The sequence below is a fragment of the Mytilus edulis genome, chromosome 3, assembly GCF_963676685.1.
Source record: "Mytilus edulis chromosome 3, xbMytEdul2.2, whole genome shotgun sequence".
Lineage (NCBI taxonomy): Eukaryota > Metazoa > Mollusca > Bivalvia > Mytilida > Mytilidae > Mytilus > Mytilus edulis.
In genome coordinates, this window is record NC_092346.1 from 104,373,580 (window position 1) to 104,385,930 (window position 12,351).

The 12,351-nt window shown below is 34.0% G+C and overlaps 1 protein-coding gene across 2 annotated transcripts in view; it reads left to right on the plus strand.

Annotated features, from left to right (window-relative positions):
- LOC139514715 (lysine-specific demethylase 6A-like) overlaps window positions 1-12,351 on the plus strand; it is a 76,854-nt gene that overhangs the window by 14,612 nt on the left and 49,891 nt on the right. For both annotated transcript variants that reach the window (XM_071304286.1, XM_071304289.1), the window contains one exon: window positions 407-465. In XM_071304286.1, coding sequence (XP_071160387.1) covers window positions 407-465 — 59 coding nt within the window. The remainder of the gene's footprint in view (window positions 1-406; window positions 466-12,351) is intronic.

Consider the following 12,351-nt stretch of genomic DNA (forward strand, 5'->3'; position numbering starts at 1 on the left):
TAGCTTGCATTACAACACCTTCTCAGTGCACCTTAATGTTTGCCACTAAGGATTAATCTCATCCCCTCATAGAAAAAAGGGCTTAGATTCCCTTTTCTAAACTATGCATTAATTAGTTTAAAGTATATTAACATACATTATATTGATAAACAATATTCCTACATGTTAATAGTGGGTTTAGTTGGTTATTTGATACCACTGCCAATATTTTATCTGAATGAGGTTAAAAAAAAACCATTAAATGTATAATTGAGATTTAACAGATAGAGAGTAATTAGTTCCTAGAATGCTCAATTCTGGAACAGTCTTTTCAGAATATTTGTTGATAAAAATAATTGATACAAAAACTGTATTATACTCCTAATACTTTTCATGTATTTTATGAACATTTTTTTCTGTTTTCCAGAATGCCTCGTTCCTGTATGGTCTTGGATTGGTATACTTCCATTTCAATGTCTTCCATCTGTAAGTAAATAGTATAAACATAAACATCATTTATGATATAGTTCCATATTGTAGGTGTTTTTTTTCTATCCAGCTATACTGTGTATCATTTTATTAACTGGATTTTTTATGGGAAAATCAGTTATTGATTTGGGGTTGTACGTTGGGCGGTGTTTAACCAAAACTTTTCCATATGAATATGTTGTTACTGATAAAAAAAAAGTAACATGTTCATTGTGTATTAAATTTGTGGATTCTACTCTTTGTAAAAAATTAAATGACGAATTGAAGCCATCAGAATCTTAAGATTCTAAAATCATATGTTGTTTAGTAAACAATTTAACATGTAATCAGAGACAGTTTTTTTGGAAAATGACGCAGTCATTGTTCCATAACTGCCGACCTGAACTTCATAAAATTTCTCTGCCTACCGCGCTTGGTTTCGTATTTACTATTTTCCATACAAACTGGAATCTGCTTGTGTTATCATTATGCATGATCATTGTGTAGTTATCAGCCAGGAACCAGTTTACACTCGGTTTCATAATTTACTATACAAACAAACTGGTTCCTGCTTGTATTCCACTACACTCGAACAAAGTGTTGTAGTTTGACGGGAACCAGTTTAGAATTTGTAAACTACAAAACGTAATCGGTTATTGTTCATTCCGTTTTGGTGTTTCATACCGACTTATATGGTTTGAATAAGCTTAAGACCCTTCAAACATTAATGTGATAGGTATATTAAAGACTGTTTTACAAAAGGATGGAACTGTTTTACTTTCAAAGTCGTACTATAGTGATATCTGTCATGTACGGATTTCCACTCTCACCGGTTAATTTCTTCTTTTACACGTGCTTTTGAAACTTCCTGTTTAAACATCGCAAGTTTCAAAATTGTTATTTGAGTGAATTAAACTTATTTTAACAATCATGAAGCGTTCCAGAATCATTTTCAAGCAGTTTCTTCTTCTCTCTGATGATGGAAAATAGGTTTTCTCAAGAAAATACCGCAAACGATCGCAGAGGAATTGAAACGTACAAGTTAAGTCGGCACCTGGTTAAATTGGCATCTAGTCAAATCGGCACCTATTTGACGTCAATTCGGCATCCAATAATATTTGTTATAATATTTTCTATTCAATTAATTAATAACTGTTACCAAGTACATAGTGAATATGTTGTTGTGTATTTAGGTAAATAAGGAAACCAAAGTGAATATGTTGTTGTGTATAAAGGTAAACAACGAATCCCTTACCCAACTGTTGTTTTAACGATTAGACAATTATTAAAATAAAATGGAAAACTATGAGCCCCTTTCAATAAATCAAACTTTCATGCCAAATAATTAGCAAATTTAAGGTGTTTTTTTCAGTAAAATTTAAACAGCATTAAACCAACAATCCTGTAAAATGCTCAACTGGTTAAAATAATGCATAAAAATATCCAATATCTCATGTATTAGTCCAAATAATTATGACGTCTGGGTAGGATATTATTTTTTTTTCTGGGCGTCCCAGAAAAAAATTAACATAGCCTTGCGGTCATAGGAAGGTGTCCCAGAATGAAATAAAAAAAGCCTTGCCAGACGTAATAATTATTTGGACTACTCATATATACATTATATATCATTAAAAATACACCAAAAAAGTCATTTAGTTGAGAAAAATAAATATATACAAAATGTACATGAACACCCAAAAATGTGAAAGTCTTTTTGCTTAAATACTGAAAAAAATTCTGGCAACCCCTTTCTTATTTTTACTCTTTTTGCTTAAAATACTGTTAAAAATATATATTTAACATGGGTGACAAATTGACTATATCAGGTGTCGATTTAACCAGGTGCTGATTTGTCCAGGTGCCAATTTAACCAGGTACCGGTTTGACTAGAATTCTTTGACAAATGTTTGAAATTACCTGAGTTTCATTAGACCTTTGATAACAGTAACAAAAAGATTATTTACTTAATATTTTGTGGGAGAAGGGGGTTCAGACTGTGGTATCAGGTCTGTTCGCGCCCAATACACTTTCGCACCCTACATGTTCGCAGCTCGCACGTTCGCACCCAAGGTCCGTTCGCACTCTACTCATTCGCGCCCAATTTTAATTCAAATTCAAGTTGAATAATTGGAAAATCATGATTGTTGTTTTAAATTGCTTTGGTGTAAATACTGAATGTATTTATAGCTTGGTATGAGTAAAACATTGAAGATTTTAAAGGAAAAACACAAAAGATAATTGTTTTTAACAGCTTGGTCCCTTTGATCTGAAACAAAGAAGCAATAAAATATAGGAACTAAAATATAGCAATCCACTATTATAACCAAAACATGATAAAATTTATTCAACACACAGAAAAAAACATAGTCAGAATCTCACTTCATTTTGAAACAAGTCAATGAAACAAAGTTATAGCAATACACTAACCAAAACATGATTAAGAGTTATTCAACACAAAATAAAACGTTGACAAAATACCACTTTATTTAGAAAGGATTATTATTATTTTTAACAATACCCTATCCAAAACATGATTAAGATTTATTCAACACTTTATTTTTGAGACAATGACTACAATTATACTTATAAGAAAACACTTGCTTACAGAGTTATTAAACACAAAACCAATTAAGATTGGGTGCGAACATGTAGGGTGTGAAAGTGAAAGGGGGCGAACATGAGTGGGCGCAAACGTGAATGGGCGCGAACGGACACGGATTCAGACTATGTACCAGTGAGAAATATACAAGCCTTTCTACGGTATTTATTTGTACAATTCAGGTAGTCTTGACCTATTCATTTGTCTTAAAAAAAACCACAGCCAGTTGTCACCTTCACTTCACACACACACATATACAAATATCAATTATATGCTTACGAGAAATGTTGCATTGTTAAACTAATTAAGGTATGTGAAAATCAAGACTTGCATAAAAACTATCCCAATATTAGAGACAGTGGCGTCATTTTTCTTCAGAGCTTTCAGCTCTTTGATTATGTCCTTGCCATAGCATAGGGGGCATTTAGTTTTAACCTTGTCAGTCTGTACCCACATATGTACATACTGGTCCCACTTAAGTTTGCCTGAACCAAATGTCATGAATCTTATACACAATGCTTATATCCACAAATCACAGATCAAGTTTAAATTTCTGTGGCGATACTGTAACTGTTGAAGAGTTATTCCCCTTTACAAATTGAAAAATTGCTGAAGTTTTTGTTTCTGTCCTTTTACTTTAAAAAGTTTGCCTCAATCAAGTGTTATGAAACTTATACACAATGCTTATTACCACAAAACACTGATCAAGTTTTGGTGGCAGAACTTTTACTGTTCTAGAGTTATGCCCATCTACAAATGGAAAAATTGCTAAAATATTTGGTTTCCATTCTCTAACTTAAGCTTGCCTCACAAACAAATGTTATGAAACTTATACAATGCTTATTACCACAAAACACAGATAGAGTTTGAATTTTATTAGCGTCACATCTACTATTCTAGAGTAATGCCCCTTTACAATGGAAAAATTGCTGAATTTATTGTTTCCGTTCTCTTACCTAAGTTTGCCTCAACCAAATGTTATGAAACTTATACTAAAAGCTAATTACCAGAAAACTCAGATTAATTTCAAATTTAGGTAGGTTCACTTTCACCGTTCTTGAGATTAATCCAATTATAAAGTAGAAACCCTTGCAGGGGCATCATTTGTGTCCATGGGGACATATTCACCATTTATTCTTTCAATGAACACCTAAGGTGTAAGGTGTAAGGTATCAATTAGACTTAAAATATGTCCCTGAAAGAAAATGGTTATATGAAAATGCTACAAATGTACATTGAATTAATTTTTATGAAATAAAAAATCCAGCCCATGAATTTTATTTTCTTTAGAATAAGACTTATCAGATGATAGAATAAAACATTTCAAGTACTTACACATTCATTTCATTGGACAATTTTATAGTTTTCTTGGTTTCATCTATTTCTCAGATGCTATAAGTGATAGGGCTAGCATATTTGGTTCATGGAATGATTGTCAGGTGTACATGTCTGTCAGGTAGGGTTCTTATAACCTTGACCTCATTTTCATGATGCATTATTAAATGATAAGTTTTCATAATTTAGTCAGTTTATCAGATATTATTAGCAATAGGTCAACTATATTTGGTGTATATATGGAATGATTGTTAGATGTACACATTTCATGTCAACCTGACCTCATTTGAAAGTAAATTAACACATAGTCGAAATTATTGTTGACATATTCTCTTCACTATGCTTTATATTTGGTTTGATTTTACAATTTTTATATGCCCATTTACGGGACGTATTATGGTATGCCATTGTCCATCTGTCTGTCTGTCATCAACATGTCAGAAATTAATTCAAAAACCCTTGAACCAATTCACATCAATTTTTGGTGAATTGTTTATATTTGTTGATGTGAGCTCCCTTTAAATTTTTTATAAATTTTAGATTTTGTAGTTTCCGAGTTATGAGGGTTTTTTTTCCATTAAAAAAGGGGGATTTCCAGTTTTCGTACAATAACTGAAAAACATTTTCACCAATTTGCAAGAAACTTAAGTAAATTGTTTATATTTATTGACATGGGCTCCCTTTTGATTTTTATAAATTTTAGATTTTATATTTTGTAATTATTTTATTCATAAAAAAGGAGGTATTTTCCAGTTTTTGGACAATGCTTTAGCAGTTATAATGAAACTTTTGTGACTGGCTTATATCTATTAACATATTTAACCTCTCTTTAGTTTTTATGAAATTCTGATATGACATTGAGAAGTTATTGAACTTTATTCTTTGAAAATGTGACAGGCATATCAAGCGCTCATGGGACAGCTGTTCATAATAGAAGTTATTGGACTATATTTTTGTATTGTAAGAAAGACACCTTGTGAAGGCATATGAGACTGGTTTACATTCATTTTTGCCATCATACATACTGTGATCTACTGACCATTTTAACAAGAGTTATAGGACTTTGACTATTTTTTAGAATATTGTAACAATAACATAAATGCAACTCCATTGAGTACAGTTTTACTTGGTAGTACTGTTTGGCATCATGTGTGATTGGCAACTTTATACTCATCTGAGTATTTTAACAATTACACCTTGTGAATGCAGCCCCTAAGAGACCTCTATATTAGGTAGAATTGGTTGCTTTCATATGTACTAACAAATTTCATTTCATAATTGTTACCTGGGTTAGGACTTAGTTGGAATATATTTATATATAGATGTAAAAACACCACCACATGGACTTAACTTCTCTGAGTCTTCTACAGACTGAGAGATTTTATAGTTTTTTTTGTCGTCATGTGTTGTTGACCAAATACTACTATCATTTTAATTAGACTTTTTATGCCACTAGTTATTATTATGCCCCATTTATTATGCCCCATGGATGGGCATTATGTTTTCTGGCCTGTGCGTCTGTTCATTCGACTATCGTCCTATGGTCTGTCTGTCTCGTTTCAGGTTAAAGTTTTTGGTCGAGGATGAAGTTGAAGTCCAATCAACTTGAAACTTAATATACATGTTCATTTAAACAAGCCTTCCAAAACGGTCATATATTCTGGACATTTGTATAATGTCCAGTTAAAGTCTGGTTGGGCAAAGCATGAAACATTCATCTACTTTTAAGTTTTCAAGACTTTCTTAAGAGATGGCCATTTTAACATAAATTGCAATCTTTTTGACCCAACCTTTTGCCTTTAACAGCCACACATTTCCAGTCATAAAAGTGACATGATGATTAATCACCATTAAAACAACCCCATCTTCATTATGATATGATCTTTCTTATTTTAGTACCAAATTAGAGTTTTTACCATGTTTTCAAGGTCCACGTACTGAACTTAGAAAATGAAAATGGGGCATCCATATACTAGGAACACATTCTTGTTTTATTGAAGTTTTTAGAGTATTATAGTAAAAAGAATTTGTCCAAAAACTCTCATAACAAAAAGTAGGAAAAAAATGATGGATCAAAATGGGTGTTTTAGCTCATGAATTCAACTCCCCTGTGTAGTTGACCCATTTAATTAGTCTTTTTTATGTTACGATTTTGAAGTGAGTTATGGGAATTCTACCAAATTTTGACTATCTTACGACAATAATTATGATAACACATTGTGACAAACAATTTAATTCATTAACACTGGGGACATTTCTCTATGATGTAGCAATCTTGTTATAATGATGATATTTCCCTTACACTATAATCATCTCAATGACCCTTGATGTAAAATGTTATATATAGTGTCATATCTAAACAACTGCATTACCATAACATTGTGGTCCAAGTTAAACTGCTTCCTGAAACCTATATTAATTGTAATGTGCTATATAATCCCCCACTCCCAGACCACCCTTTAGACCTTAAAGCTGGACAAAAAATACAAAATATAATGTATTCTTACCATTAAAATATTTTAATGAAAATGGATGCTTCATTTTAAAATAAATAGGTAATCTACATTGGCTAGAGGTATAGGGGAGGGTTGAGATCTCAAAAAACATGTTTAACCGTGCCACATTTTGCGCCGGTCCTAAGTCAGGAGCCTCTGGTCCTTGTAAGTCTTTTACAGTTTTAAATTTTAGTTTCTTGTGTATATTTCGGAGTTTAGTATGACGTCCATTATCACTGAACTAATATACATTTTTGTTAAGGGGCCAGCTGAAGCACGCCTCCAGGTGCAGGAGTTTCTCGCTGCATTGAACACCCATAGGTGGCCTTCAGCTGTTGTCTGCTCTTTGGTAGGGTTGTTGTCTCCTTGACACATTCCCCATTTCCATTTTCGATTTTAATTGATTAATTAAGATAACCATTATAAAAAATGTTTAAGGGCAGATGTATGCTGACTACTAACAATTTAGTCCTTTGAAATGGAGCACTTGTTTTTCGAAAGGCTTTAGGGCATAATTTTCAACTTTATTCATATTGATAAAGACTTGTGTAGTTTTTCCTTATATGAATAGGATTTTGAATAAAAAAAGCATATTCATCTGCGAAAAAGTATATTCACTGCGCAAAACGTTGCATGCTTTTACGTGTATAATTTTAGTAAAAAACATTTGAAAAATGGTTTTGGTAAATAATTTCTATTACACATATTTCTCCCCTAATTACTGAATTAAACAATCACCTTCTTTTGTTTGAGTAAATATGTGGTTTAATTGACTTTTAAAAAACTTAAATTCACTTGGCCATTGCTCAGTGAATATCAGTTTTTCAAAGGTCAATAAAACCACAAATTTACCTCATCAAAAGACAGTAATTGTATAATATCAAATATATAATCATTGATTATTCTTATTATTTTCAATAAAATCAGAAAAGCAATTTTATAAGTTCAGGTCAATGTACCTAATACAGGGGCGGATACAGGATTTGAAGTTAGGGGGGACGCAGAATAAAATTTCGCCGAGCGGAGTGAGGCTAAAATTTTTTTGAGGTTAAAATAATCAAAGTTGATGAAATATTCTTCTAAAGTGGGTACAATGTAGATAGATATCATGCCAAGCGAAGTGTGGCGAGAAACATTTGTGGTGAAATGAGCGAGAAATTAAACTTTTAATCTAAAACCGCATAATTTAAATGATAATCTACATTAACCATAATTAACCAAAAAATCTTTTAGTTTCTGTTCATTGATTACCTCTATATATTTACCAGAAAACGGAACTGAACAAAAGTAGAATAGAAACAATTCTGAGTACACAAACTGATTCTCCATATTAAAAAAAGAAACGAATTATGTCAATGGTTGCTGGGAAAGAGGTAAAGCAATATGTCTCTGTTTCTGCAAAGAACCTTTGGGGTATGATGACAAGGTATCCTTAAAAATTGTAAAATCAACAAGCTACTAACAACCCTAACTAATTTCTGTAAGGTCTAAGGGATTCATAATGCGTATATATATATATCTATTGAATGATTCAAGTTTTATTAAGCCAATGGATTTAATAGTAACATTCGTAAAGGATATTTCTTAGCAAACATGTCCAGAACAGCTTGGATGTCAATGTCAATACCCTTGTGGACAATCAACAGAACTAAGGCATTAAACCGATCCTCACTCATAGAACTTCTGAAGGAATTCTTTACGAATCGAAGTGAAGAGTTTGCTCTCTCTACTGAACTAGCTGTAACGGACGTAACCAATAGCAAATTCAAGACCTTTGTAATGTTCGGGAACAACAATGGGCATACTCTGCTGTCAACAAGAGTGTCTTTGATGTTATTGGGTTTATCCGTCTGTGAAGACCATTGCCTTTGCCATAAATTATACTCTTGTTGAAAGCTTGAAGCCATCGGCAAATCATCTTTGTAAACCTCCAAAAGATCGTCTAAAGCGTCTCTGTTGGTTTGTTCTAAATGAGCCGGTATCAAAGCCATCGCTTTAACTGCCTTCTGAGATAGACTATTAAAACGACTACTGTACTCTTGGATCAAAGCATCAATATATGGTAAATAAATGGCCCTTTTAAAGTAAACTTGTGGAGTATCTCCCGGGACGTTACTTCGCTGAGTTTGTCTACCACAGCGACGAGGTATAACAAGTTCGGTGTCTGCTACCTCAGCCATCTGTTCAGCTTTTTGATAAACATTATCATACTCTGCATCATTTCCTCTTGCCGATATCAACACACTCTTAATGTTATCTACCATTGAGTAACCTTGAAGTAAGTCTAATGCAGTGCCTTGCAATTTCCTACTCAAACCATTCAAATAACTGTAATAGTACATGGCAGTTTGGAAACATACAATAAAGGTTGCATCTGTAATACGCTTTAGAAGTCCCTGTGACTCTGTAACGGCTTTGGTATCCCATCCTCTTTCTGTACCGATTGCTGAAAGACAGTCAATAATGGGTTGATACATTGCGTTAAAAACTTGTATTGTAGTAAACTTCTCTACCCATCTTGTTTCACAAAAAATTTTAAACTTGGCACTTTTGATTTTTGAATCTTCCTCCCTGGTGTTGTTTACATCAGTAATACACTTTTCTAAACGTCGACATCTTTTAGGAGAGTATCGAAAAAATATCCCTAACTGTTTTAACGCATCCAGCATAATATGGATTTCTTTTACTTTGCTACTTTTGCATAGTACTAAGTTCAAATCATGTGAACTACAGTAGTGGTAAACGGCCTTTGGGGAGTGTTCGCGGAACTTGGCAGCACAGCCGTTATATTTTCCCGACATGTTACCTGCTCCGTCCATGGTTTGGGACCTGCAAAGTTGAGTATCTAACCCAGCATTACTAGGAGACTCTATCAGTTTGCTTGCAATCTCCACTCCAGTAATAGTTTCACATTCTATGAACTGTAATAAACGCTCCTTTGGTTGCCCATGGACAGTATAACGGATGACAAGACCCAGTTGTTCCCAATTACTAGAGTCTGTTACTTCGTCACATTGTATTCCGTAATACGGGCCAATACCTTGTGCTCTAACTTCGCTGACAATTTTGTTCTGTATGTAATTCTTTAAACACAATAGTAAGTCGTTTTGTGACATTTTGGAAGTGTAGGTAGCGTTTTTCTTACAAGAGTTAAGATGGTTTTCTAGAATGGAATCACCAGCTTCCACTCTGAAATTAAGCAATTCTTTGAAATTTCCTTTGTTAGTACTGCTTCCCTTATCAGTATCGTCATCCCTGTGGCCACGCAAGGCAATACCTTGTCGTCCACAGAATACTAATGACTTGATTATGGACATGAGTATCTGACGGTTTCGCTGAATAATTTCTTGATTTCCAGAAGTAAGTGTTGCATCAATTCTTGATGAAGGGTCAAGATGTGTAGATCGAAAAGCCTCAAGTTTTGCCATCGATGACTGATGATAGTCAGTTGTAGCGTGCATTTTCATGTCTTCTTTCGCGTGTTTCCAATCGCTGTAGGGTTCTCGTATTAATTTGATGGGTCGTCGATGCGATGAATCCGGAAACAAACGACAGGGCAAACAATATAGACCATCTTGAGAAACAGAATATGATATAAAATTAAAAACGGAGAACCATTCCCGCACACATGATCTTTTGAAATTTCCAGATTTCCTTCTTTTATCCGTGTAAGTTTTGGACGGGAACTTGAAGGAAATATGTGGTTCTCTCTGGGAGTATAAACGGTATTTCATGTCATCTGGAGCATCATGATCATAGTTATATATATCACATAAAATAGAAGCAGTACTACTCAGTTGAGATTGTGTATTTATATCATCAATGGGAACGTCGTCGTTCTCTTCATGGTCACTATTATCACTTGCATTTTGCTGAGATTGAGTCACAGGTGTACTTTGTGCACTGCTTGTTGTTGCATTTTCATTCACTTGTGAATCTACTCTAGCTTCAACTGAAGGATCTTGAACGTCTTCACATGGTGCAATCGGTGAGTGAACAGTATCTAGTGGATAACATGCTATAGAAGTTACCTTGAACGGCATATCTGACGAAGACAGCGATTCACACATTTCTCTGATATAAGTAACAAGCTGATCTAAGGAACGAAATCTTAGTACAACTGCTTTCCCATCTGGGACCGATTTTCCAGATTCATCTCTGCTATGCGAGTCCATTACCAAGTACATCTGATCAGCTGTCTTTTTTGTACCAATTGTATAACTTGGATAGTTCCCAACTGTCATAAAACACATATCTGATTCCTCATAGCACCGCTTAAGGGCTCCTTTGATACTAAAACACAAGGCGTCCAAGTCGTCTACTGCATGAGGTGTTGATCCGCCTCTAGACTCTATAACACGAAATTGTAAACTTCTTCCCGCAAGATTAACGATACTAGGTATTTCATTTATAAGCATATAACCCCCATGTGTGGATATTGAGTGGTAAAGATCTGTACCAAGTTGAAGGATATGATCAACGTCAGACGGAGTAGATGGTTCGATGGTGACAGATGACATGAAACACAGGGAGACACAAACGCATTGTCTTCCACCATCTACTAGCATACCTTGATGTTGTGATCCTTTGCAAACCAATCTACAATCATGACATCAACACTTGTTGTGAACTCATCTATATAGTAATATTAGGTAAAATATACACTAAACCTTGCAAGATATGACTTTTCTCATTGTTGAAGGCCGTATGGTGACCTATACTATAGTTTTTAATTTCTGTGCCATTTGGTCTTTTGTGGAGAATTGTCTCATTGGCAATACAACAAATCGAAGTTTTAAACGTTTACAGCCCTTACACGGCCGGTAGTTGCGACCTACAGAGATACAGGGTTTCTACAAAAATAATTATCTCTTGTTTTGCACAAAGTCGATGTGTCTAAGCTAACTGTACATGGTTTCAATAATGTGGAATTAAATCGGTTAACTTTAAAATTACTTTAACTCTCCATAACAACTAGCCCTGCCAAACTTGGTTAAGACAAAGGAAATGTGAAGAGTTGACAGATAGACAGGCGGACCGACAGACGCAAAGTGAGACGAAGCAAATGACAATAGCTTATCTGACCAATATAAGATTTTGAAAACGAAAATTATTACTGGTACAATTTTTTTGTCAATTCATAATACGTGTTTTTATTTTTGTTCTATTTTCGGAGGTCGTGCTAGACTTTTTACATACTGTAAAAAAAATTGGCCGTCCCGCTAACCACTAACATCAAAATGAGATCCTTAATAAATGGTGCTTATTTTTTTGGGGATCCCATGTAATACTGCAGTACCTACGGGTTTGGTCCTTGACCGTTTAGCATGCTTTGGCAATAATTTATATGTTGCAAGTGAGAATCATATATTGTCACAGATATTATTAAATAATGAGTCAAATTATCAAACTAACCTCTCGCATGAACCATAATCTTTATCTTTCCTTAAGAAAGAATCTAACTTCGACTGCTTT